At 37.0% G+C, this 24370-nt stretch overlaps 2 protein-coding genes across 6 annotated transcripts in view; one reads left to right on the top strand and one right to left on the bottom strand.

The window, feature by feature from the left end:
- The window catches only part of LOC135073117 (glutamate receptor ionotropic, delta-2), a 108203-nt gene extending 95464 nt beyond the window's left edge, over positions 1-12739 (top strand). Inside the window, exons 2-11 of the mRNA XM_063967159.1 lie at positions 7048-7149; positions 7224-7309; positions 7415-7603; positions 7941-8104; positions 8450-8619; positions 9962-10155; positions 10570-10862; positions 11218-11401; positions 11924-12076; positions 12597-12739. Coding sequence (XP_063823229.1) covers positions 7068-7149; positions 7224-7309; positions 7415-7603; positions 7941-8104; positions 8450-8619; positions 9962-10155; positions 10570-10862; positions 11218-11401; positions 11924-12076; positions 12597-12725 — 1644 coding nt within the window. The 5' untranslated portion in view covers positions 7048-7067 and the 3' untranslated portion in view covers positions 12726-12739. The remainder of the gene's footprint in view (positions 1-7047; positions 7150-7223; positions 7310-7414; positions 7604-7940; positions 8105-8449; positions 8620-9961; positions 10156-10569; positions 10863-11217; positions 11402-11923; positions 12077-12596) is intronic.
- A 1428-nt stretch (positions 12740-14167) lies between these two features.
- Positions 14168-24370, bottom strand: part of LOC135073083 (proton-coupled zinc antiporter SLC30A1) — a 40119-nt gene continuing 29916 nt past the window's right edge. Inside the window, exons 8-9 of one of the 5 annotated variants that reach the window (XM_063967114.1) lie at positions 20686-20795; positions 14168-18114 (exon numbers count right to left, since the gene is read on the bottom strand). In XM_063967114.1, coding sequence (XP_063823184.1) covers positions 18069-18114; positions 20686-20795 — 156 coding nt within the window. In that variant the 3' untranslated portion in view covers positions 14168-18068. Of the gene's footprint in view, positions 18115-20120; positions 20796-23812; positions 24108-24370 lie in introns of those variants that run through there. The other 4 variants (XM_063967113.1, XM_063967116.1, XM_063967115.1 and 1 more) reach the window with 4 other exon arrangements.

Here is a 24370-nt window from a genome sequence, read left to right as displayed (position 1 = left end):
GCGACTACTTTGTGAAGCTTTTTCAGGTGACTTAAGGAGGTTGCCTGCGAACGAGTGTAGTCGGTCGGCAGACCATCACCGACCAGTAAATACACACACACCCAAATTGAAAGCTGTGAAAATAAATCAACTTCCGTATCCGTTTTTCTGTTCTTAGCGGGAAATTGTAGAGGTTTTACCTTCCAATAAAACCGCCATTGTGCTCCGAGCCTTGTCCGGGGGAATGGGTGAGAGAGCTATTGCTGATTTCATCGTTTTATAGCCTGACCAGGAACATAAAAACCCTCGCCATGTTGCGGAAAACTAATGGTACTAATTTCTTTTAATGGCAACAGTAACTGAAAACTTCATTGACATGTCACCTTGCATGTCAGTCTATTGCTGTCAAAGTGTAAACAAACTTTATTTTAAATGTGCGCAATTGATTTTGTGAATTAAATTGCTAAAATCTTTTTATAGTCGTGAAAGAAAAGTCGTTCACAATGTGTTAAAGTATTTGTCGAAGAGAAATACTAAGGATTCGGACAATATTTTCATTGAATAATGTTTCCGACAAAGGTTGTCAAATTGACTGACATGTTTATCGTATAGTACAGTCCACTATGAAAATTAGCTGTGGTTTGTTTCAACTACCAATTTTAAAATTTTTTGTCACTCTAAGTGTTGAATTTTATGGAATTGGGAAAGAAGTACCGAGTTTGAAGCGTTCATGAGCAGACATTGCAGTTGAATATTCAAGTTCTGAATTTGATTATTGATGAATAATAAAATAAATCCTACTAGCTCGATTGATGGTTTCATTTAATTTATTTAAACCAGGTTACCTTAATAATATTTTTTCGTTAATTTATGAAAATATCAAATTAGCCCGTAATCCTGAATCCTGATACATAAAGTTAGCCTATTAATTTAACACAGGTACGACTGTATTCAGTGTTGCACTATCAAATGCAATTGACGCGCCTCTATGCCAGGGTTTTTATGTTCCTGGTCAGGCTATAACAGGTTTTTTCGTCTGGCAACACTGGTTTCCCGCCCTTTTTCCTGCAACATAGACTACAAACCGCTCGAATCATCCCCTCCACCAAGTGTGGGCGCCCATCATGGCAGCCGTCCATCGCTCATTGCTCTCACCAGGGGCAATAAAATGCCCGGACAAGGCTCGGAGCACAATGGCGGTTTTATTGGAAGGTAAAACCTCTACATTGTGCTTCCTCGCCTTGTCCGGGGGAATGGGTGAGAAATGTCTGTTAACACCTGGTGAGGGATAGATGATTAGCGCCTTGACCATAACGGTCCACATATAATATGTAAATTAATTTAGTTTAAGGTACAAAATTATAACACATTAAATAAAGAAAACTAAACTTTATTTCAACTCTTCATAAAAAAAGCAAATATTTATAATATTATGGTTATTAGTTATTAGCATTATCTAATCATCTAAAGGTAAAAATAAATTTGACATGTTGATAAATTGATTACTCCTAGTATTTCTAATTTCCCTACAATAATGTTTAAGAAAGGTCGAAGCCTGATTCCAATTACCTTTTTTAAGAATTTTGTCAATTGGAACATTGCAAAGCCAATTGAGCGATGCAACAGCTGATCTACTGCTTCCTGGGCTAGCATCAATACCTGCGGCCTTAAAAATAGTTCTTACCCAATTAGCAATTACTGTCCTGGAAGCAGGCTTCGCCTTACCTTGAGTTGTAATAAAAAGTTGCTGAAGTGAGCCTCTTCTCGTAGCTGATAATTCGATGACCTTATGTATCCAATACACTGGGTCCAACATTTGATTTTCGTGGGGGATCAGCTTCCACCCCGATTGCTGATGCCGGGTGGTGTCAGTCTTCGAGCCAAAAGTTGGCCATAGTATAATATTGGAGCCGTCATGCTCCAAATGATCAGAAGACACGTTTAAAAGTGTCAAATCATGAATACGTCTACCTGACACAAGCAATAAAATCGTTGCACAGCGTCGGTTTGCCTCGAATAAAGAGACAACTTCTGGATTATTGTCTTTAAGCCACTGGACTACAAGCTGCGGATCCCAAATTGGCACTTTTTTAACTCTTGGTCGTGTAAGTGTAATAGATTTTAGTACCTGTCTTACGAAGATGTCCTCGCTTAATTTTTTGCCTACATGAGGTTCGCATATAGTCGATATTACCGACTTGTGCAAATGAATTGTAGCAGGCGCCAATTTCTCTGTCAAATGAAGATGTGCTAGAAACTTTGCCAGGTCTTTAGCCAAGGGAGTTGAAACTGTGTCATTATTCTCCGCGCACCATTTCACCCAGCGGTTCCACGCCGGTTTATATGATAACGTCGTAGACTTACGCCAACCATTAAGCAGCAGAGCCTTTTCTTCTACAGTCCAACTCTGGAGGAGAGAGTCCCAGCTCCAATCAACCATGCTTCCAGAATAAGGTCCTCTACCCTTGGAAGTGAGTAACCTGTGGTCATGTCCACTAACGTCTCGCTCAGGTTCTGAATTTGAACTGGCCCGCTGAGGGCTCTGTTCTGGAGGTCTGGTCTCCAAAACGATTTCGGCCATTTTGGTGCTATCACTATGTATAGGCCGCTGCAACTGTTCAGATGAATTAATACTCGTGGTATGAGAGACGGGGGTGGAAACACCCACCCTAGATTGTAATTCCACTGCCGGCTGAAGGCATTGTGAAACTCCGCTCTCTTGTCCCACGGGTCCATCGACACGTAGCGCTGAACTACGTGCGCTCGAACAGATGCGAAAAGGTCTATCTGTGGAACACCAAATGTCCGAAATAGTTCCGAAGTTACCTCTGGCAGGAGATGCCATTCCGGGATTGGTTTTCCTCGAGACATGCGGTCCGCGATGCCATTGAAGCATCCCGGTAGGTGTTGACATATGACTACCATCTGTAAGTCCTGGATGAGTTGACATACCTCTCGAGTCTGTGCCATTAGCATTGGAGATCTCGTCCCACCCTGGTTGCGTAAGTAGGCCATCGCCGTCGTATTGTCCGATTGGATCAAAAGACAGGCACCGTGAAGGTCGTGTGCACAGGCTGCTATTGCCTTCTGGATGGCAACCAATTCCTTGATGTTGCTGTGCCAGCGCTGTTGATGAGGAGCCCACTGACCCGACAGGTGAGTGTCGTTCAGTAGGGCACCCCAGCCCTGATCTGATGCATCGGTTACAAGGTGATGTGTGACCTGAGGTAAGTGAATTAATGAGTGTTCGCTCACCGATCGACGCCACCATTGCAGCTCCTCTATTACTTCCTTGGGTAGGCTGTGTCGTTGCTTTGGATGTCCCTGGCGTAGGATTCGTAGGTGACTCTGAAACAAGCGGCAGTGTAAACGACCTTGAGGGACTACATAATTTGCGAAGTTCAACCTTCCTAGTATCGATTGGGCTTCCCTCAATGAGCATGTTTTCCTCGTTAAGAGTCGCTGAAACTCCACACGAAGTTTTAGTACCTTCTGCTGAGGAAGGTATTTTCGATTTGAGGCTGTGTCCCATCGAATCCCTAAGAACTCTAGGTCCTGCGTGGGGCACAATATAGATTTTTCGAAATTTAGGATCCAACCTAGTACTTGAAGTAAGTGTACTGCAGCCGAGGTCTGCTGCTGAAGCAGACTTCGGCTCTGGTTCACAATCAAAAAATCGTCCAAATATACTAGGTACTACCCTCATTCCCACTTCTCTTAGCTTTTGGGCTAAAAATTTGTTATCATTGCGAAACATCTTGGTGCGCATGCTATACCGAATGGAAGACATGTCATCTGGTATAGTTTTTGCCTGAAAATCAATCTTAGGAAGCGTCGATGACTTTGAGCTACATTCACGTGAAAGTAAGCTTGTGACATGTCGATTTTTGTCAACCAATCGCCTGGTTGAAGGAATTTGGGTATCTCGAAGTGCGACACAAGATAAAATTTCTTTACCGAAATATAATGGTTTAGGCATTTTAAATTGAAAATTGGTCGATATGATTGATCCGTCTTCTCTATTAGGAACAACGGTGAAACAAAACTGGGACTCACCTGAGCTGGTTCGATTATGTTTGAATCGATCATTTTTTGCACTTCTATACACATTTGTGGGGTATCCGGAGTCTGATAATAATTTAGATTTGGAATAATCAGCGGGGGCTTTTTTACGAATGGTATTCGAAAATTTGAAATCATATTCAAAATCACCTTTGGAGTTTTTAGAGCTACCCACCTCTCGAGAAAATGTTTCAAGCGCCCTGCTTGAAACACTCTCGAGTCAATCATAACGACGTCTTTTGGAATCTCCGCCGTGACGTCGTCCACTAGATTTTTTATTTGAGTCATAAGAGTACTTTCGTTTCCCTCGCGATGACAAGTCTTGTTTTGAACTCTGAACTGATGGTCCGTTAGTATTTCCTCGAAAGGAGGTTAAATATTGATTCTTTGGAGCAAATTTTGGAGGTTGTCCTTTAAAGGAAACATTAGTTGTTTTTGCAAGTTGGGGTTTTTGAAAAACTTTTGTAGGACCACCCTCTTTCTCTAGCAAAGAATTAAATTGATCCGGCTGAAATAAAAATTCCGGAGATGGTGGGATCTTTTTGAATTTATCAGCCGTGAAGTTATTTGAAACCGATTTCAAAAGTTCAGTTCGTCGATTGTTAATGATTGAAGCTCGTTTTCCGCAAATAATTTGCATAATATTGTTAGAAATTTCATTGTAATCCTTATCCTCACAAAATAATTCCTTGATTTTAGCACTAAATTCATCATAGGAGACGGACTGCAAGTCCTTCACCCAAGTCAACAATTGAGTAACATTATTTTGCAACATTCCTCTTTGTAAAAGTATGGCATTTGATAAAGCCGCGAACGTGCGTTCACATGAGGGTAGAAATTTATTTTTATCGTATGGTTTCAAATCGTCGTTCGTTTCCAACTCGACAAAACCAGGTTTAGATAAATAAGATTTTTGTGTATCAATGAAATTAATGTTCAACCAATCAGGTGACCCAAATAGTTGCAATGAGTTAATGATGTCAAATCGATCCTGGTCAGTTTTACCAAAACCAGATTCTTTTAATGTTGTTTGCAAGGATTTTAAACAAAACTCTTTACTACCCTCATTTTGCAATTCTGTTTCTAAGGTGGCCGTGGGTGTACTATCTGTAGCACCCGGCAAAATTGATTGACTTGGGATTTCGTTGTTTTGAACAATATTATGCATAAAATTCGTTAATACTTCAACTTGGTTACACAAATTTTCTAATAAAGTATCGGAATTGTGGTACTTAGCTCTTTTTGCAGAATGCCGCCAATTAGCCCGTTCTATCGAGCTACTTGAAGAAGAGGAACTTGTTGATGGTGCCCTCCGTCTTCTTCGCCTCTTCCGGCTCCTTTCAGCATCACCAGACGATGAGGCGTCCATGTTGAATATTTTTTCTGAATAAACTGACAGGACTTCCTCTTAACCTTGTTAATCCTGCGAAGTTCAGCAACGCAATGAGCGATGGACGGCCGCCATGATGGGCGCCCACACTTGGTGGAGGGGATGATTCGCGCGGTTTGTAGTCTATGTTGCAGGAAAAAGGGCGGGAAACCAGTGTTGCCAAACGAAAAAACCTGTTAAAACGATGAAATCAGCAATAGCTCTCTCACCCATTCCCCCGGACAAGGCGAGGAAGCACAATGATGTGATTGTTTCATTTGTTGACGCGTAAGTACTTTTACCAAGCTGTAGCTGTATCCTTGATAATAAAATAATTTAAGAATTAAATTAGCTACAAGACAGACAAGCTTTAAAAGGGGCTTACGACAAAGTTATTTACTTATACAGTAAGTTTGGATGACCACTACTTCCTTCAGCGCTTTTAAAATCATGTTTACGAGTACGGTGTTCATTGTGCATAAAAAAGCAATACTAAGTACTATGCCACCCAAACGTAGATGTTATAGGTAATTAAAAGTTATTTACTTATTTATTTAGTGTATGGACGCGGACTTAATGCCGTGTGGCATTCTTGACCAGTCAACCATAATATGTACCTACAGAACAAATTAATAAATTTCAAAAATAATTAACATATTCAATAAATGTTATTTAAAAACGTTAGGTACATAAAAACGAAGTCAAATGGAAAGTAAGAGTAAGTAAGTAAGTAAAGGATGTATGAAGGCACGGCACATTTTAAGCTTAATATAAATAGGAATCTTATGTAGTTGTAACAAGTATGATTTTGCAACCAAAATGTATGATGTTCTGCTGTTTATACAAAGTGTCTATAAGAATTTTTTATTTGATGGATTACCTAATAATGTTTGTACTGTACTTAACGTAATGAAGGTTGTCATTATATCCCGTTATTTACGTTACGTTGACAATTTTATATCAACCCCTGCTTCGGGGGCATTATGTGAAAGTTACGTTGGAAATGTATAGAGAAGACTCTATTATTTCTATTCTTGTTGTGCGAATTAAGGTAAGTAAGATTACATTGCAATTGCATTGGAATGGATGGACTAAGTTAAAAATTAAAAAATCAAGAAGATCTCGAACTGAAAACTTGATTGATCATGTCCTCGTCAGTCCACGTGCAGGTATTAATTTGGTAGAGTTCTAAAGTTCGAAAATTTAAGAAAATAGTATTTGGCTAATACAGTTAATTTGCTGTTTTAAAAAGGTTAGGTACTGTAGCTTAAAATATATGAAGGCTTAGTACCTACTGAGTAGAACCAGTAGAACGAAACACGGTAGTCACTTGCAAGTTCATAAAATCAGCATTATCCAATACCTACAGTAATGTCCACAATGACCTAACGTGCAATAAATATAGCGTGTGTACCGATGACCCATTACGATCGTGTCATTTGCTGCCTTGCGGGCTCATCCTCACTTAGTAGCGACATGTCAACCCGTGGACATCGCACGACGCGAATCAACCCCCCATTATAGTCCCCTCGTTAGTCAGTTCACAATTGTTAACCACGCGGTTACCGATTCTTCAACATTTTCAATTTCAATATCGCGCCATGATTGTTTTGCCATTTCGCGCGTACTGAATTCAGTTGCCCGCTTTTAAAATGCCATGGCCACCGGAATAGAATTAATTATATCGACAATATGCAATGCTACGTTTTGCGAACCGGTGTACGACAACCCTGTATTAAGTAGGTAATGTGAATTTCAAAAAAGATTCGGGCAGGTTGTCCGTCATTCAACATCATTATGATATTGGTTTTAGAGTCACACACATCGTCGAATTTGCATCAGTATCGAGATTTAATTAAGGAACTCAACGGAAAACATCTGAAAATTGGAACTTACAATGTAAGTATACCCTATCATAAAACGCCTGTTATTCAATCTCTCATCTTTGAGCAACACGTCGATTCACAAACACTTCTAATTTTTCAAAGAATTTCGTCATTTTAGAACCGTCCTTTTAGCTGGGTGGAGCGAGGTGAGAATGGCACGCTCATCGGAAATGGAGTATCTTTCGTCCTCGTTGACATTCTGCAGAAAAGATTCAACTTCACGTATGAAGTGGTGGTGCCCCAGAAAAACTTCGAGATGGGCGGCGCCAAGCCGGAAGATTCTCTGATTGGTCTTGTTAATAACAGCGTGAGTTCAGATTCCTATTATTTAAGGTCAGGCAGTTAGATTTGACGAACAAAGATACCTGATAATAAGCCCTATCCATACTTGCCATTTGGGGATATGGATGGACTTAGGTTTTATTAGGGTTCGGGTAGGAATAACCTGGACCAAAGGGCTATTCTTCCAACAGGGGTAGAAAAGGCGCCCTTTGCCTCTAGGTAGGCATGAACCAAGGACGGTCCGGTCTATGTGGAAATCCTTTGGGAAGGCCTTTGTCCAGAAGTTGGAAATACTTAATAAAAAAAGTTGGATAAAGAGGGTCCCCCTTATGAAAGTAGGTAACTAATTTTATTTGTCACAGCAAGTGGACATGGCAGCTGCATTTCTGCCAAAGCTGACGAGGTTCCACGAGAAGGTTAGTTTCTCCTACGACTTGGATGAAGGCATCTGGGTTATGATGCTGAAAAGACCAAAGGAGTCCGCCGCGGGTTCAGGTCTACTAGCTCCGTTTAACAGCGCTGTCTGGTTAGTATTTTCCTTCTCCTGCACTCGCTGATTTCTTTGTCATTCTGCTGTCGTGGAAACCTATTGAACTCCTATTAACTCTCCTTAATCTCCCCAATCGTGTTTCTTATGTAAGACAGAAGTGATCGAAGTGACGAGACGAGGCAAAAATAATGTCATCTACTTACGAGTAATGTAAAATTAAATTATACATAACTAGAATAAAAAATGTTACGTTTGCACAATGGATCCAAAAGATTATTGCTATATCGATCCACGAAAATAGCTTCATTTAGAAACCCTCGCGAAGAAGTGCCTGTGCTGGTGGGAAAATCAACAACTTGAATAAAAATAAGTTCTTACCAGGTACCTGATCCTCGTGGCAGTATTGTCGTATGGTCCCTGCATCACTCTGCTGACCAAGCTGCGGTCTAGACTGGTTCCAGATGGCGAGAAGTACATCCCCATGTCGCCTAGCTTCTGGTTCGTCTATGGTGCCTTCATCAAGCAGGGGACCAACCTTGCACCTGACGCTAGTAAGTTTATTCTGCCTTTTGCTTTGTTTTGAAGAGTTCAAAGGTAGAATGGTAGGTACAGGTGTTTAATCAAACAAAAAGGATTGATTCAACTGCTTAAATTCAACAACTTAGGAACTGTAGGAATACGACCAAATACCTAGGTAAGTACTTATCAAATTCTCTAAGAATAATGTCGCCCCCTTATCACAGGATAACTTGTGCCTATAGTTCATACTTAATTGCTGATGACTGTTTGTTGTTAATTTTATTTTTTGGAAAATTGAATTTCTTGGGGAAAGTTTTGAATTTTAGCAATAGAATTAGGTCCTTTTTGTTCGACCATACCAATGAATCATCCTGTATACTATACTACCATGTAGCAGATAATAAATTGTTCATACTTCACCTAAATCCTTGATATCATAAACCTCATATTACACAAAAATGTGTTGAACATAAATAACTTTAAATGGTATACGAAAGTACCTACTCATTATAGGAATTACCTACCTGTGTTTGCGATCAATCCTGACATGAAAGATGCTATCGCTAATGGTTTATGTCATCCATCACCTCCGGTCACACCTTTTCGTCATGATTGTTATGTTCAAGTAATTACACCGAAATTATGGCCAAGTCGGAGGCAAGCATTTTGACAAATGATTACTTACGAACAAGTATGTAGGATATGAAATATGAGCATAGCCTTGTCATAGTTCAAAGTGTAATTTTTGAACACTATTACTGAAACCTATTCACGTAGGGTATTATAATATTGTGTAATCGATTTTCATCGTAGGTATAACATCTAGATAAAAAGGTCTGTACTTACCTTACTTAGGTACCTACCTACATAATATTAGGTTCTCCATTATTAATTTCAATGAACTTGTACGGACTTATACTACAATAATATAAGTTACTCCACTAGGCATAAGTAGGTAGGTACCTAGTTGCCATCATTATCATAATAGTCTGAATGGTTCATTAATTTTATTGCAATCTTAAATAAGCAGGATTGGATTGGCGTAATATATTCAGGATTACTTACCTACCATGTCCTCACTGTTTATTTACAAAGCCTCATATCATGAAATAGAAATCAATATCAATCATTTTCATGGCTTTACTTTAGGCACTACTGTAGGTATTTGGTTATTTTTTTTTTAGTTACTAAGAAATCTGCAGACCTACAACATTAAGTAAGTAGTAAGTACCTACATAAAGTCAGAAGAACAGCAATTCGTTCGTTAGGTGATTCATGTGAAACAAAAATAATTCAGGTGTTATGGAGAGACCAATGCAATGCAATAGCTAAGTATTAGTAAACTAACATTGCTAAATTCAGTATAACTTCTAGATACAACCCGAGTTTTATTCACAACCTGGTGGATCTTCATAATCCTGCTCTCCGCGTTCTACACGGCGAACCTGACTGCCTTTCTCACCCTTTCCAAATTCACTCTGGACATCGAGAACCCTCAAGACTTGTATAAGAAGAATTATAGATGGGTGTCTGCGGAAGGTGGCGCGGTGCAGTATGTTGTTTCCAGTGTAAGTTTAGTTTATTTCTGCAGTATAATACCTGCATATGATGATGATGATAAGTATAAAATTTGCGATGCGAGCGGCGCAGGACCGGTCTTTGTGGAAATCCTTGGGGGAGGCCTTTGTCCAGCAGTGGACGTCTTTTGGCTGAAACGAACGAACGAGATAAAACTAATCACCAATCATGCAGTCCGGGGTCATTTTATTTTCCAAGTCCTCTATTAAGTATCTTCAAGTCCTTTCACTTATAGTGAGATGATAGTATGAGCAACAGAATATACGTACCTACCTACCTACTTTGTTAAAGTTGATCGATCAATATAAGTATGTTTTTGCATGTCCTAAACTGAGTTTAGATGGCAGCTTTGCACACTGCGTCGGTTATTCATTAATATAGCAATCTTGACTGACCTTTTGCAGCCCAACGAAGTCCTTTACTACCTCAGCCGTATGATATCCACCGGACGGGCTGAGTTTCGTTCCATGACCAGTTTGTACGACTACCTTCCTCTTGTGAACGGTGGGGCTGTATTGGTCGAAGAACGGGTCGGGATCGACGAGCTAATGTATGGAGACTACCTCAGAAAGGCAAGGGATGGCGTCGCGGAAACAGACAGATGCACCTACGTCATAGCTCCCAATTTCTTCATGAAGAAGCTGAGGGGATTCGCGTATCCTAAAAACAGCAAGTTGACTGTTATCTTCGATTCTGTGTAAGTAAATTTTGCCGCTATGAACCACGAACACCATTCGCGTTATTTATTGTTTACTATTCTACGAGTAGGTACAAGCAGTACCTACTTACTAAATAAGTACCTACTTAGTTTCATAACGCATAAGCTTTGGTTTTGGGTTCTAACTTCGATATTTAGTAATTACTTACAAAACTGAAAGAGACTTACCATACTTCCCTAAGTAATCCCTCCACTACATTTCGAAGGAGCCCCACCGTTAGGTAAGTGACTTGAATTTTTTTATAATTTAATTTTGTTATTTAGGCATCCTCCTTACAGGACCAATATCATAGCTTCGACCATGAAGGATCTTCATTTCCAAATTCCATTTCAGCTTAACATACGTCCTACAAGCCGGCATAGTGGACTTCCTGGAACACAGAGACTTGCCCAGCACGAAGATATGTCCCCTGGATCTACAGTCGAAGGACCGGCAACTTCTGAACAGTGATCTTCTGATGACGTATATGATCATGTTCACTGGGCTCGCTGCTGCTATTGCCGTATTTATTGGAGAGGTATGAATAAAAATATGTATTAGTAACAAGCTTTTGCCCACTGCTGGTCTGTTATGATACCCACCCAACAGTTCGAACAGTCTCCTCGTCGCTAACAGGGGGAAAGATCAAACTTTTTTGTCCATTCTGTCACCCCATGGGGACAAAGCAGAGTGACCTGGCTCATGAATCCATTTTCTATTGGTGAAAACCGGATGAAAATCCGTTCATATTGAGTTGATCGCGAACAAAAGAATGACCACTGATCATCTAGAGCAGTGGTTCTTAACCGGTGGACCCTGGAGGCATTCCAAGTGGTCCACGAAGACATCGTAACAAACAAGTGACGTGACGTGATAGAGTCGAGTCAACACAACGTAAACGGCGCACAGTGGGCGAAATCGATCTCCCCTTTCATAGGATTTTGGAAAAAAAAGTGGTCCCTGACAAGACAGTGGTAAAATGGTCCCTCGTGACCTTTGCTCGTGACTTAAAGGTTAAGAACCACTGATCTAGAGAGACGATTTCTCTTCTTTCTTGCAGGTCATCGTCAAACGCTACATCATCAAGGATTCGAAGAGCAACAAATCAAAACGCAAGAAAACCAAGTTCCAGAAGAATCCTCGTTTTTACAATTATGATGACAGCAGACCTCCGCCCTACGACTCCATTTTTGGGCGGAGCCCTAAGATCAAGGTAGGTGTCGTACAAGGGATTATTCGATAGCCTTTTGACTAACTACAATAACTGAAGCCCGTATTCACAAACGATACTTGCTTAAGTGAAGCAGCAAATCGAACGCACAGCGTTGAATAGAGCTCTATGATTGGTTCGTGTGTCACCCTGTGCGTCCACGCGCACTGTGACCTCATAGTAATTTATAAACGGATACACATAATATACATAGAATACGGGCGTAACTTACAGATTGAAGGATGAAGCGCTTAGCATAAGCTTGGTTGATTCTTTCTGGCGATCAACATGTGCATTTGATTTGGCATTTCTAAATGAAAGCTTCATTCTTTAGCGGAACATCAAGCCAGGTGCTAGTTTTGTATCATATGGACTGACGCCTAATGTAGATACTGCGCGATCAAAGGCCAATGTCATTGCCGCGCGACCTGTCATTGGCATGATCACGACGGTGATGGCGATCTGCACGCGTTGGTGTAATTGAAGCATAAGAGACGTGAAAGTAATTTTCCATCCATAACAGGTGAACGCTGCCACAAAAACAAAGATCATCAACGGCCGGGAGTACTTGGTGATTGACGCTGCTAACGGGGACACACGGCTCATACCAGTGAGGACTCCATCGGCATTCTTGTATCGGCTTGATAGATAGATATTCTGGACAGATTATGCCTTATCTGGACCCTATTATGGACCTTATTTGCTTGCAAGATTCTGGGAGTCCGGTATACGGACTATAAGCCTATGCGTAGACCACCGATTTTTAGTCGGCCGATAGTTGGGCCCGATTCTAATTTGTATGACGAATCAATCGGCGTAATGTGCGCACTTCCATACATGCCCATACTGATTAACTGCCCGATTAAACTATCGGCCGACGAAAAATCAATGGTCTGCGCCTAGGCTAACACATATTGGACCATAATTATATTATGGTCCATAATTACGATTGGGCAGCTACGAAGAATTTTATTAGATCCAACATAATAAAGGTTTGAACTTTGAACACATGAGAAATTAATCGCCGAAGTAACTTTCCATAGACAAAACTAAATGGCTTTTGTAATAAAGGTACCTAATCTACTAAATGATTTTGTCTTGTTATTTTTAAAAATAGGAGTTTTTATTAATTTTTTGCAGTGATTGTTGATTGATTGTTGATTTTTCGAGATTGATTGAGTTGATTTTTGTTGTATATTCGAAATTTAAAGACGAAGTCTGATTGAAATTTTAAATGAAGATTTACCTACTAAGATTTGTAGAATAGATAGACATACCTAGATTGTTAATTTTAGATGGAGTTTTTGGAGTTATATTTTTGTGTCTAGTTTCTTTAGGATAGTCATACATATATTTTGGATTTGAAGTTGTTGCGTAGTTTATATGACATTAATCACTGTGCACATGGGAGCAGAATATATTTTAATAAATAGTTTTGAGTATCAGAAAGTTGGGTTGTCATTAAAATGCCTCAATTCAATACATATTTTTATTAACTGTGAAAATACATCCACAATTCCTCTAACATTCAATCATGATCTTCAACGTTTGATTGAGAAAACAAAATTAACTAATACGATTTAAAAATAAAACTATTTATTGGCCTGTTAAACAGCATTTTATTCGATAAATAAAATACAATTATGTATAAAATAAGGGCGTATAATATACCTAAAATGCGGTAAAACAGACCCCGTCCAGACTGTGTATTACACGTACAATACTACCCTACATTTGTACATAAATACAATTTATAGGTACATTTTGAGCGAACGCCTGTAACACATCAGTCGTACCTTCGCCGTAACAACTGCGTAAATATATTTTGTTGATAATTCATTTGTAAAATTATACATTATTATAGCTTAAATAATAGATTATTGCAATATTTACGAAGGAAAAATTGATAAAACAGTGTGTGTGTAAAAAGTAGACCATGATTTTAATTCGACTGGAAAATACCCGTGATCGATCAATAATAGTTATTATGCTTGGGACAGATAGGTTAATGTTATCTTTAATGATTATTAACAAAAACATTACATTTGAAAACTTTGATATTTCTTTAGAAAATTGGTAGTTAAGTATATTATTCTGAAGGTGAAATATTAATATGCTTTCGTTAGTGACATACCTATTGTAGATACTGGTATTATCTTCAAGATATTGATCGAAAACAAGATAATTTCCACTTTTACCCAATCGTATCTTTTAATCCCTTCGCTTTCCTTAATTTTTAATTATTTTAACCAGTCTAGCTTGTATAAACTTCACGCTTTACTATCTAATTAGATTTAAATATGCATTAATATGAATGTGCTTATAATTAACCTTTGTTATAAATAGCGGGAGATTTTTTAGAAAACTCTAAATTTTTGTAGCCGTATATCGCTAAAACACTTTATTGAGAAGACTGAAATATTAATACTTTTATAAATCTTCGAATACGCGTAAATATCTGAGAATGAAAGTCGGAAAGATTTTGTTTTTGTTCTCAAATATTTATAACATTATTTATCATTAAATCTACAGTCTTGATAATTTGGTGACCTTCCCGCTAAGGTGTATGAAACGTGATAACGATATCATTGATAAAGTGCATCAACTAATGTCTGCTATGTAAGATTGTCTATCTAGTCGTCATTGCAAAGTATACCCGCATTTTCTAATGGTAAGAACACACTATGGATTTTTTTTAAAGAAGCAGACAAGACCGTTTGACCGTCAGGTGAGGTCAATAAAATAAAACCGAGGGGTTTAAGAAAACAATTGAACGTTGGAAATCTTTAGGAAAGTCTCGTCCAAGAAACTTATAACTTAGTGCTGGCTGGAAAATTTCGTCACAATAAAAAAAAAAGTGTTTTTTTTCCGACTTTGTTTCTTTTATGCCAGTCATAAAAAAGTGTCATCCTTTTGCCATAGCGTGTACAAACCATAATACATTACAAAATGCTAGCAACGCCTGGTACATCCTAAGCTAAGATTACGATCACATTTTTAAGTATAAGAAATAGTTCTTGCCAGTGTTTAGGGAACTATTATTATAATACAACTAGTTATTTACATTTCAACTGTCCTACAAATGCATATATTTGGAGAGTTACTCTTTTATTGCTAGCCGAGGTATATACTGTCACTTGCTGATACATGAACACATTTTGTGGATGATTAAGGCTATTCGAGTCGCCGTTACCTGATCATCACCCATTTAGGAAGCTTCTATGATCAAACATTATCTAATATGCTAAAGTTATATAAAATTACTGCAGTATTTGGATTTTATAAATATTTACGACAGTTGACCATGAGATCGCCTTTATCTAGCATGAAATAAGAGCAGTTTTGCGCTGTTATATTTGACAAGCTATGTGTACAGTCGACAACAAATCAAATTATACATTTTTACGTAATAACGCCTTTTACAATTTCATAAGATGGCGCAGTACTTTCTTTGAAGAGCTGTCGTCCGTGCAATCAAGGGTAGTTACACAATTTTCAATCTTAATTCGAAAGCAATAATAGCAATTATAAGTTATAAATAATTTCAAACGTCCCAAGTTCAATAATATTCTATGGACTAAAACGTTTTGATCCTAGCACGATTTAAATATTGTTGATATTGTCAGACAATATTTGATAGACCTCTGATCGTTTGTCGCTGCGTTCGCCTCAGTATCAGAGTACATTAATGCGTACTTAAACCACTTAACATAATTATCAGGTGATGTTACGTTGATAAGATTGTTTAGGTAAAGTATGCAATTATGTATACACGTGGCTATAGATTTAAATGGTCAATGACCTCATTAGTAATTAGAGCATCAAAACATAAGAACAATATTGAATCACTAGACAAGACAATATTAGCTATATCGGTGCAATTGTACTTTATATAAGGAATAAGGATAAATACAAAACTTATCAGGACAAAGTCGTCGACGTAAATAAATCTTCGGTAATTAATTTTCATACTTAACTTCTTTGGGTGTCACGTTAGGTATGCCTATAATCCACAAATAAATGCTTTAATATTTTCGCTAAAATTATTCAGAATAACACCTCAATAGGCTATTTGACAATAAAATTAATAAGTAAATAATAATATGTGACATATAAAAATTTAACTTATTTCCGATTTTTTTTTAATTGGGTGCCAGGATTATTTGACTCCCTATTTTTAAACAGTAAATTTTTATTCGATATATTTGGAAGAAATAGAATACTTTTATGGGCTCAATAAACACCATTGAGTATTAACTATCTAAGATGGTTTTTATAAACCAGTCAAATAGCCTAATCTACCATAACAGCCGAGCTCGTCAAATTATTATTAAATGTAATAACTTAGTCAATATTACATTAAAAGAGCGATTAATTTATTTAATGATTTAAACTTTGGAATATACTTATTGTTAATTAATTCGGAAACCATGTCAAAATCTATACGCAACAAAATGTTTTTTATACAATTTAAAATCATGTCTTGTAGACAAAATAATATTTTCAACAGAAGTAAACAGTAGCAAAGTAATCAACAACTTTGTTTTGGTATTTACCACCTTATTGCTAAGTAATAACTACGGATATCTTAACTATGCTTAGTTATAAAACAACACATCCAAATTGCAACCGAATTATTTTAAGTATAATTTTGCACCCTAATCGGGTGGACATAAGAATACAATTGTATTTTAGGAACTGTGAGTCACAGGCAACTAAAAACAGTGTATCTGTTAAATCGACGCGGCCTTGGAAAAATAACCTTTCTTTAGTTAGGCATTAGATTTCATTTAAAGGCATAGGCACTGCCAAATTTTTTGCCTGCCTATTTCTTAAAATCACCCCGCATCATTAGTTAATATTATATTGTTAAATTATGGTTGTTGAAGTAGTTCAATAGGGCTTAGCCGTTTACGTGGTTTCGGGTATGTCTGTCACTATCGCACATGCAAGCAACTTGCTATGCGTGAGAGAGATAAAAACATTCGAATTTTCAGGTTTCTAATTTCAAAGAACAACCGCAGTGATTACATACACTATTTGAGACTCACGAGTTACCACGTCTCTACAAGGCTTTTAATACAAAAGGAACGGAATCAAGTATTAACAATAGCGAAACTTTTTGTAAAGAGGCTATTGTAAAATACAAATACATTACATTTTATTAGCTCGTACAATTTCAATTAAATTACGAATACTTTTGTGTTAATGTAATCGCACGATCACTTTCCAGCTTTCCAAGCAAATCTACATTCATAAATTGGAGTGATTTCAGAATTAAATTAGAAATAAATTAACGTTTTATTATTTTTTTAAATTAGGGTTAACGATTTTCTAGATCTACCTTCTAAAAGTCAAAAGCAAATGAAAATGGGGCCACTGAACGCGTTTCTACGCGATGATAATCTGTCATTTACATAATATACTATGTAAACAATATGCTTCATTATTTCTTTATGCAAATGACAGACTACCTACGTAAAGAACATTAAATAAAGTGAAATTGAATCGAATTTTGAGGTAGTTACGCCATGCGGTCATAGCGATTGATCACGTGATAACATGTCAGGTCAAACTACTTCACAAATCGATTCAATCGATCAATAGTTTATTTGCGTCAGTACTTCATTTGTTTTTTTACATATTTCAGGTATACGGCATGTCTCACTTCTGAATTTAACCTATTCTGTCCTCTCCCAGTCGCAAGTGTCAAATATTAGAACATAATCTTTTGTCTTTAGATCAACACTAAAATAGGTGACAATACAGTCCACTTTCGCCTGCACGTGTACGTTATTCTAGTTTATTTAAACAGTTATTTCGTAAACAAACTGCACCTTATCTCGACCTGGGAGAGTCGTTAATTCTCTAAAGAGTGAGACCTGTCTATTGTGCTTATAATAAGAAATCACTCAATGCGAACAGAATACTCGTCAATTCGCTATCACGCCACACATATAACGTGCGACTGGGGCCGTGAGGGCACGCCAGCCTGTCAGACCGCGAGCTCACCTTCCACCATGGGCGATGGGAGCAGGGAACTAAAAAGAAACCACTAATTACTGTACGCTCAGGCTTGGATTAGGTTGGTGCAAGAACCAAGCTAGGTGCTAGTGATTGAACGTAAAACTAATTACATCTTGAGAAAGAGACATCAGCTTTTGCATCAGTATTAGGCTGAGTCCACACTACGATTTTTTCCCGCAAGCGGTAAACCGCCAAACCAGATACCGCCTGAAACGTATACTCTGGGAAAATAGCAATACGGACGCTTGCATTATATTTACTTGGTTATAAAATCACGCGGTTAAAAACGCGGCGGTTTAGCCGTAGTGCGGACTAGGCCTTAGTTTCTTGTTATACAGGGTGTTTGGCGCATCGTGTGCCAAAATGATTTGGCGGATAGAATGGGTCATTTCCTATATTTTCAGCCCCCATAACACGTTCCATGCCAGGCGGCTACTTTTAAATTAATTTTTTTAGTAATTTCACCAAAATACCCAAATCGCATCATTTAATTTCGATTTAAAAAAAAACTACTAGGCGCAGCCCTAAAGTAAATATTTTGTTTTGACGTGCATTAATGTAGGGTTGCATCAAATCTAAATTTACTGGCAAATATCATCTAGTTTTTTTTAAATTCAGCTTTGAAGTTTTCCGAAAAGTTAAAAATGGACTGAACATTTAAGTTTACATGGGTATAATTTTTTTTTAAAAGAGATAGCGATCTTCGGTTTTTATCAAAACTTCTCTAGTCTATCCTTATTCAAACGGTATACTAATCTTGTTTAAATAATAACAACAACTTCACAAATTCCTTAAATTAGTGCATTGACTCTACTCGGACTGATTTGCGAAATTTGTGTTTATAGCCCCTTTTTGTGTGAATAGCACGTTAAATACCTACAGGTAAAAATTATTTATCTTATGCAATGTGAAAACCTTTTCCCTATCGTTTTTCAATGTGGATTTCTTGAAATTAAAGACGAATATAATTATTTTGATCGTTTATTAATTATTACAAATTTTGTTCAAAATGTCCGCCTCGGCAACGTATACACTCAAGACATCTTCTAATTTCGACTGTTGTCGTATGCAGCCACATTTCTCTTTTTATTATTAATAAGGCGTTTTCTATTCGTTGTAGTTTTTCTATTGTTTGAATCCGTTACGTACACCAGTTCTTTAGCTTGTCCCCAGACGTAAAAATCTAACGGAGTTAGGTCTGGGGAACGTGCAGGCCACTGTATAGGGCCATCTCTTCCAATCCACGAGTAGAAAACGCCTTTGTAGTAATAAAAAGAGAAAATTAGAAGAAGATGTCGTGAGTGTATACGTTGCCGAGGCCATTTTGAACAAAATTTGTAATAATTAATAAACGATCAAAATAATTATTTTCGTCTTTAAATTCAAGAAATCCACATTGAAAAACGATTGGGAAAAGGTTTTTACATTGCATAAGATAAATAATTTTTACCTGTAGGTGTTAAACGTGCTATTCACACATAAAGGGGCTATAAACACAAATTTCGCAAATCAGTCCGAGTAGAGTCAATGCACTAATTTAAGGAATTTGTGAAGTTGTTGTTATTGTTTAAACAAGATTAGTATACCGTTTGAATGAGGATAGACTAGAGAAGTTTTGGTAAAATCCGAAGATCGCTATCTCTTTTAAAAAAAAAATTATACCCATGTAAACTTAAATGTTCAGTCCATTTTTAACTTTTCGGAAAACTTCAAAGCTGAATTTAAAAAAAACTAGATGATATTTGCCAGTAAATTTAGATTTGATGCAACCCTACATTAATGCACGTCAAAACAAAATATTTACTTTAGGGCTGTGCCCAGTAGTTTTTTTTTAAATCGAAATTAAATGATGCGATTTGGGTATTTTGGTGAAATTACTAAAAAAATTAATTTAAAAGTAGCCGCCTGGCATGGAACGTGTTATGGGGGCTGAAAATATAGGAAATGACCCATTCTATCCGCCAAATCATTTTGGCACACGATGCGCCAAACACCCTGTATTATGCGCTTGCACAGTTGACAGCACATCAAACTCTACATTTTGTTGTAAAGTAACGATTACTACCCAAGATGCCAGTTGTAGCTTGATGTGTTGTCATCGGTACATGATCACCAGCCACGTTCGTTATGATAAAGACATGCTCTGGAGTACTTTGACGTGACTGGTGCTAGTCACTTCCACAAAGAAGGCACTTCTTCTGACGCTACTGAGATGTGTCAAGTGAAATGAGGAGTGTAAGATATTCACTCATTCTGAAGTCTAGTCTAAATCTAAAGACAATAATTTCTAATAGTGAACGTAGCACCCAGCTTGATATTAGGTTGTGCATCATCCATACTATCCGATGTTTTTCATAAGAATTATGTGCCAAGTGAAAACCTTCAACTTTAGAATGCGTTGCGATTGCCAATTATCTCTACCGCTACCATTTAACCTTTTTTGCCATGCACTTTGACATTCCAACTAATTTGTAAAACATTGTGCTATTAGCATAAAAATTGGTCCTTCGAGCCGGATAATTGTCACTACTTCTCTCTACTCTACTAACCCGCATTCTAAAGCTTCAAGGTTCCAAGTAGCCGACCTGGTTTGTTGTCCGTTGGCTGTCATAGAGTTATTCGACTCGGTTCTGGAGCCCATGTTTCGTTGTCTGCATAGATACGGCGTGACTGTCGGTGAAGGTGTACTGTGCTCCTGTAAAATAGATAAATACATCTATAGAAGTTATACGATTTTAAAAATGAAGTAAAACTAAGCAGTTTTTAATGTATAAGCGCTAATGAGTACTAGCATGTTCGTAGCATGTGGACGCCTAAAACCTAGCTATCATTAGAACCATACTTCGTTTACCCAAACGGACACAACTAATTACGATTCCAAAAGCGATGTGAATGCTGATATCTGTATGATTGCACCCAGTTACTTACAATTTCAGAGGTCGAATATTACTGCGCTACGTGGTACCTGGCATGATAACAAATGCATGAACCTACTATATTATCGATTGTTAGTAAGAATATCGATATGTGGACAAAAATAGCCTTGATTCCTTGTCTATGCTTGCTAACACTTGTGATTAAGATTGATACTGAGTACTGACATGGTAGGTCGTAAATACTGTGATTAATTGATAGTTAAAAGTATGATGATGGCATCATTTTCGCCGTAAATACGCCCTAAGCAACACTAAAAAGCATGCCCATTTTAAAGTATTATTCCTGCAAGTACGAGGAAACATGCCTTTGATGATCTAATGCTTTGTTATTCGTAATTTGCTTGCAGTTCTAGATCAATAGAAAATGAATGGAATATTGTTTTGTGGCGCAGTAAGATACGGCTAGTTTACTAGTGTATTGTATGTCAACATTTACATGGGTTCATAGGAAACTAATTTTACGATACTGTGTACTATTAAATAATCAATTGTTTTACCTTTTCAAACAAAGCGCTGGGTACTTATTGGCCAGTCATTTCCATATTTAAGAAGGTTAGACTAATTTCATGGCCTTCATAAAAAAGTGCATGGGTATTGATCGCATTAGGCTGACCTTTAAAGGTAACCAAATGAAGTCCTTATACCTATAGATAGAGGACGGAGTTTTCATAGCAACTGTGTTAAAATCTCTTTACCTTTGAAAGCAATTAAAGTTAATCTAGTTCAATATAAGTAAACTTTATGACTTGATATGAATTTGATACGTTAGACATTAATTGATAAGGTGAAATTTTACAAAGATTGTAATAATATCGGACAATATTCCTTACATATGAATGGAATTTGTTTAGTAACAGACGCTATACACCAAATTCCTTATTATTTCCCATGTCTAAAGTTTTGTTAGTATAAATGGCAATGCCAGATTTTGTATGGAAGGTGGCGTCTTTTTTTTTTCGCGCGGCCATCGACCAAACGGCTTATTCGGTTTAGGACAGATTCTGTTTAGGACAGATTCGGTTTACGACAGATTCTCTTTATGACAGATTCGTTTTAAGACAGAAATACAATTGAGTACATAAATTCAAAAGACAGATTATTTAAAAAAAGTTTATTTAGCTAACTAGTTTTGAACAAAAAAAAGTTAAAATATTAATTGCATCTTATACTTTGCACAATAGTTTGAAATATTTTTCAAATCGGTCCAGTAGCTTCGAAGCTTATTCAATGCAAACAAATAAATCTTTCCTCTTTATAATATTAGTGTAGATGTAGATTATAATATAATCCTACTTCCTACTAATATTATAAAGGCGAAAGTTTGAATGTCTGGATGTCATGATTGTCTGGATGTTTGCTACTCTTTCACGCAAAAACTACTGAACGGATTTTGTGACAAATGAATTTCAATAAATAAATAAGACGTCTAAAAAGCGCCATCTATCGTCATTGGTTAAAATCTACAGCAAAATCAAAATAAAAATATTTAATTCAATTTAGACCACAGGTGGCACTTATGAACGTCAAAATATCTACACTAATATTATAAAGAGGAAAACTTTGTTTGGTTGTAATGAATAGGCTCAAAAACTAGTGTACCGTTATTAAAAATTCTTTCACCATTCGAAAGCTACATTATTCACGAGTAACATAGGCTAAATATTATTTTGGAAAAAAATAGGGTTCCGTAAAATATGTAGTACACGCGGGCGAAGCCGCGGGCGGAAAGCTAGTAGTAAATAAAAAAAAGCGCTGGACAAACTACTGTTTTTGAAATTCGTAAATATTCATGCCGTGAAACGCCATCTATCAACATGAAACGATATGGGTAAAACGAGGTCCACGCGTACGACGTACGGCAGCCGCTAGTTACATAATATCACATCATAATATTTCAGTCACACGTTTTAAATTAAAATAAAAAACATTTTCAAAATATTCAGTTTGTGCTCTCGTCGTATACACGACGCTATTAATGGAATACTCGGCAACTCATAAGCAGTCATACGACTAAAATAAATACACAATAGGTACCAGAGTAACATATATAGAAAGAAGTTTTCCATAATTTTATATTACATAGTAGGGGGAATTGGTTAACTCTATTCATGAGATGTTGCGTTGGTTAAAAAAACATTTTATTCTTGACTGTACAAAATCCGTCATAAAACGAATCTGTCATAAAGAGAATCTGTCGTAAACCTAATCTGTCCTAAACAGAATCTGTCCTTAACCGAATAAAGGGACCAAACTTTGTTTTTTGATTTCAAAATAGTGTTTTAAACCAAACTTACTATGGCATGTATACCTCTAAACTCAGTCTGAACTGAGTTACGAGCATTAGAAGTTTAATTATTTTCATACTAGATTTGCTTTTTGCGCGCAAGTTTTGTAAGAAATTGCAACAAAATATTGCGCTATTTTTTTATTGCGCTGATTCTGCTGCATACTGATGTCTGGAGCCTTTAATGGATGGTATTGTTTGTTTACACATAAAATGTCATTATTTTGTTGCAATTTCTTACAAAACTTGTGCCCAAACAGCAAATCTAGTATGAAAATCATCAAACTTCTGATGCTCGTAACTCAGTTCAGACTGAGTTTAGAGGTATACATACATGTCATTCTAAGTTTGGTTTATTACACTATTTTGTAATCAAAAAACAAGGTTTGGTCGATGGCCGCGCGAAAAAAAAAAGACGCCAATTTCCGGCATTGTCTTTTAGGGATTGGAGTTACTCACAGACAACACAAACATTTAAAACAAACTCAAATGAAAGAAATATAAATTTTACTATTTTTTTAAATAATAATACACATAAAATTTGTACATTGTCAATATTGGCACAAACATTATAATAAGTCATGATTTAGTATAAAATCTACATAATTGAACAGTTATTGTCGTATAAAACTAATATCACAATATAAAATGCAGAACTGTCAAGCCTCTGTAACGATCTTGAGTATCCCCTTGGTAGATTTATCCCGGTCAGCATAACTGTGCCCATTCATGGCTTTGATCTCCTTGAAAAAGATTATCGTACCCTTATCGTTTCTAAACTGAAAAACTGCAAGTGAAAATAGAGAGAAAACTGCTAAGTTACGTGTAAAGGTAGATTGGGGCCAAGTTTTGAGATTGTCTATTTATTTTATTTGTAGTGATCTAATAAATTCTACTGATAATATTATAGTTATGGGGATTTTTTAAATAGGTTTAAAGGATTTTTTATTTACTTTAATTAAAGCAATATTATAGGGCTTAGGGCCCTCGCCCACGGCGACATTTTACGAAACGCGCGATAGCATCGCTACTAAAGTCTGTTCGCCGAGA

Source organism: Ostrinia nubilalis, chromosome 7 (genome assembly GCF_963855985.1).
Source record: "Ostrinia nubilalis chromosome 7, ilOstNubi1.1, whole genome shotgun sequence".
Taxonomy (NCBI): domain Eukaryota; kingdom Metazoa; phylum Arthropoda; class Insecta; order Lepidoptera; family Crambidae; genus Ostrinia; species Ostrinia nubilalis.
This window is presented reverse-complemented; position numbering and strand designations above follow the sequence as displayed.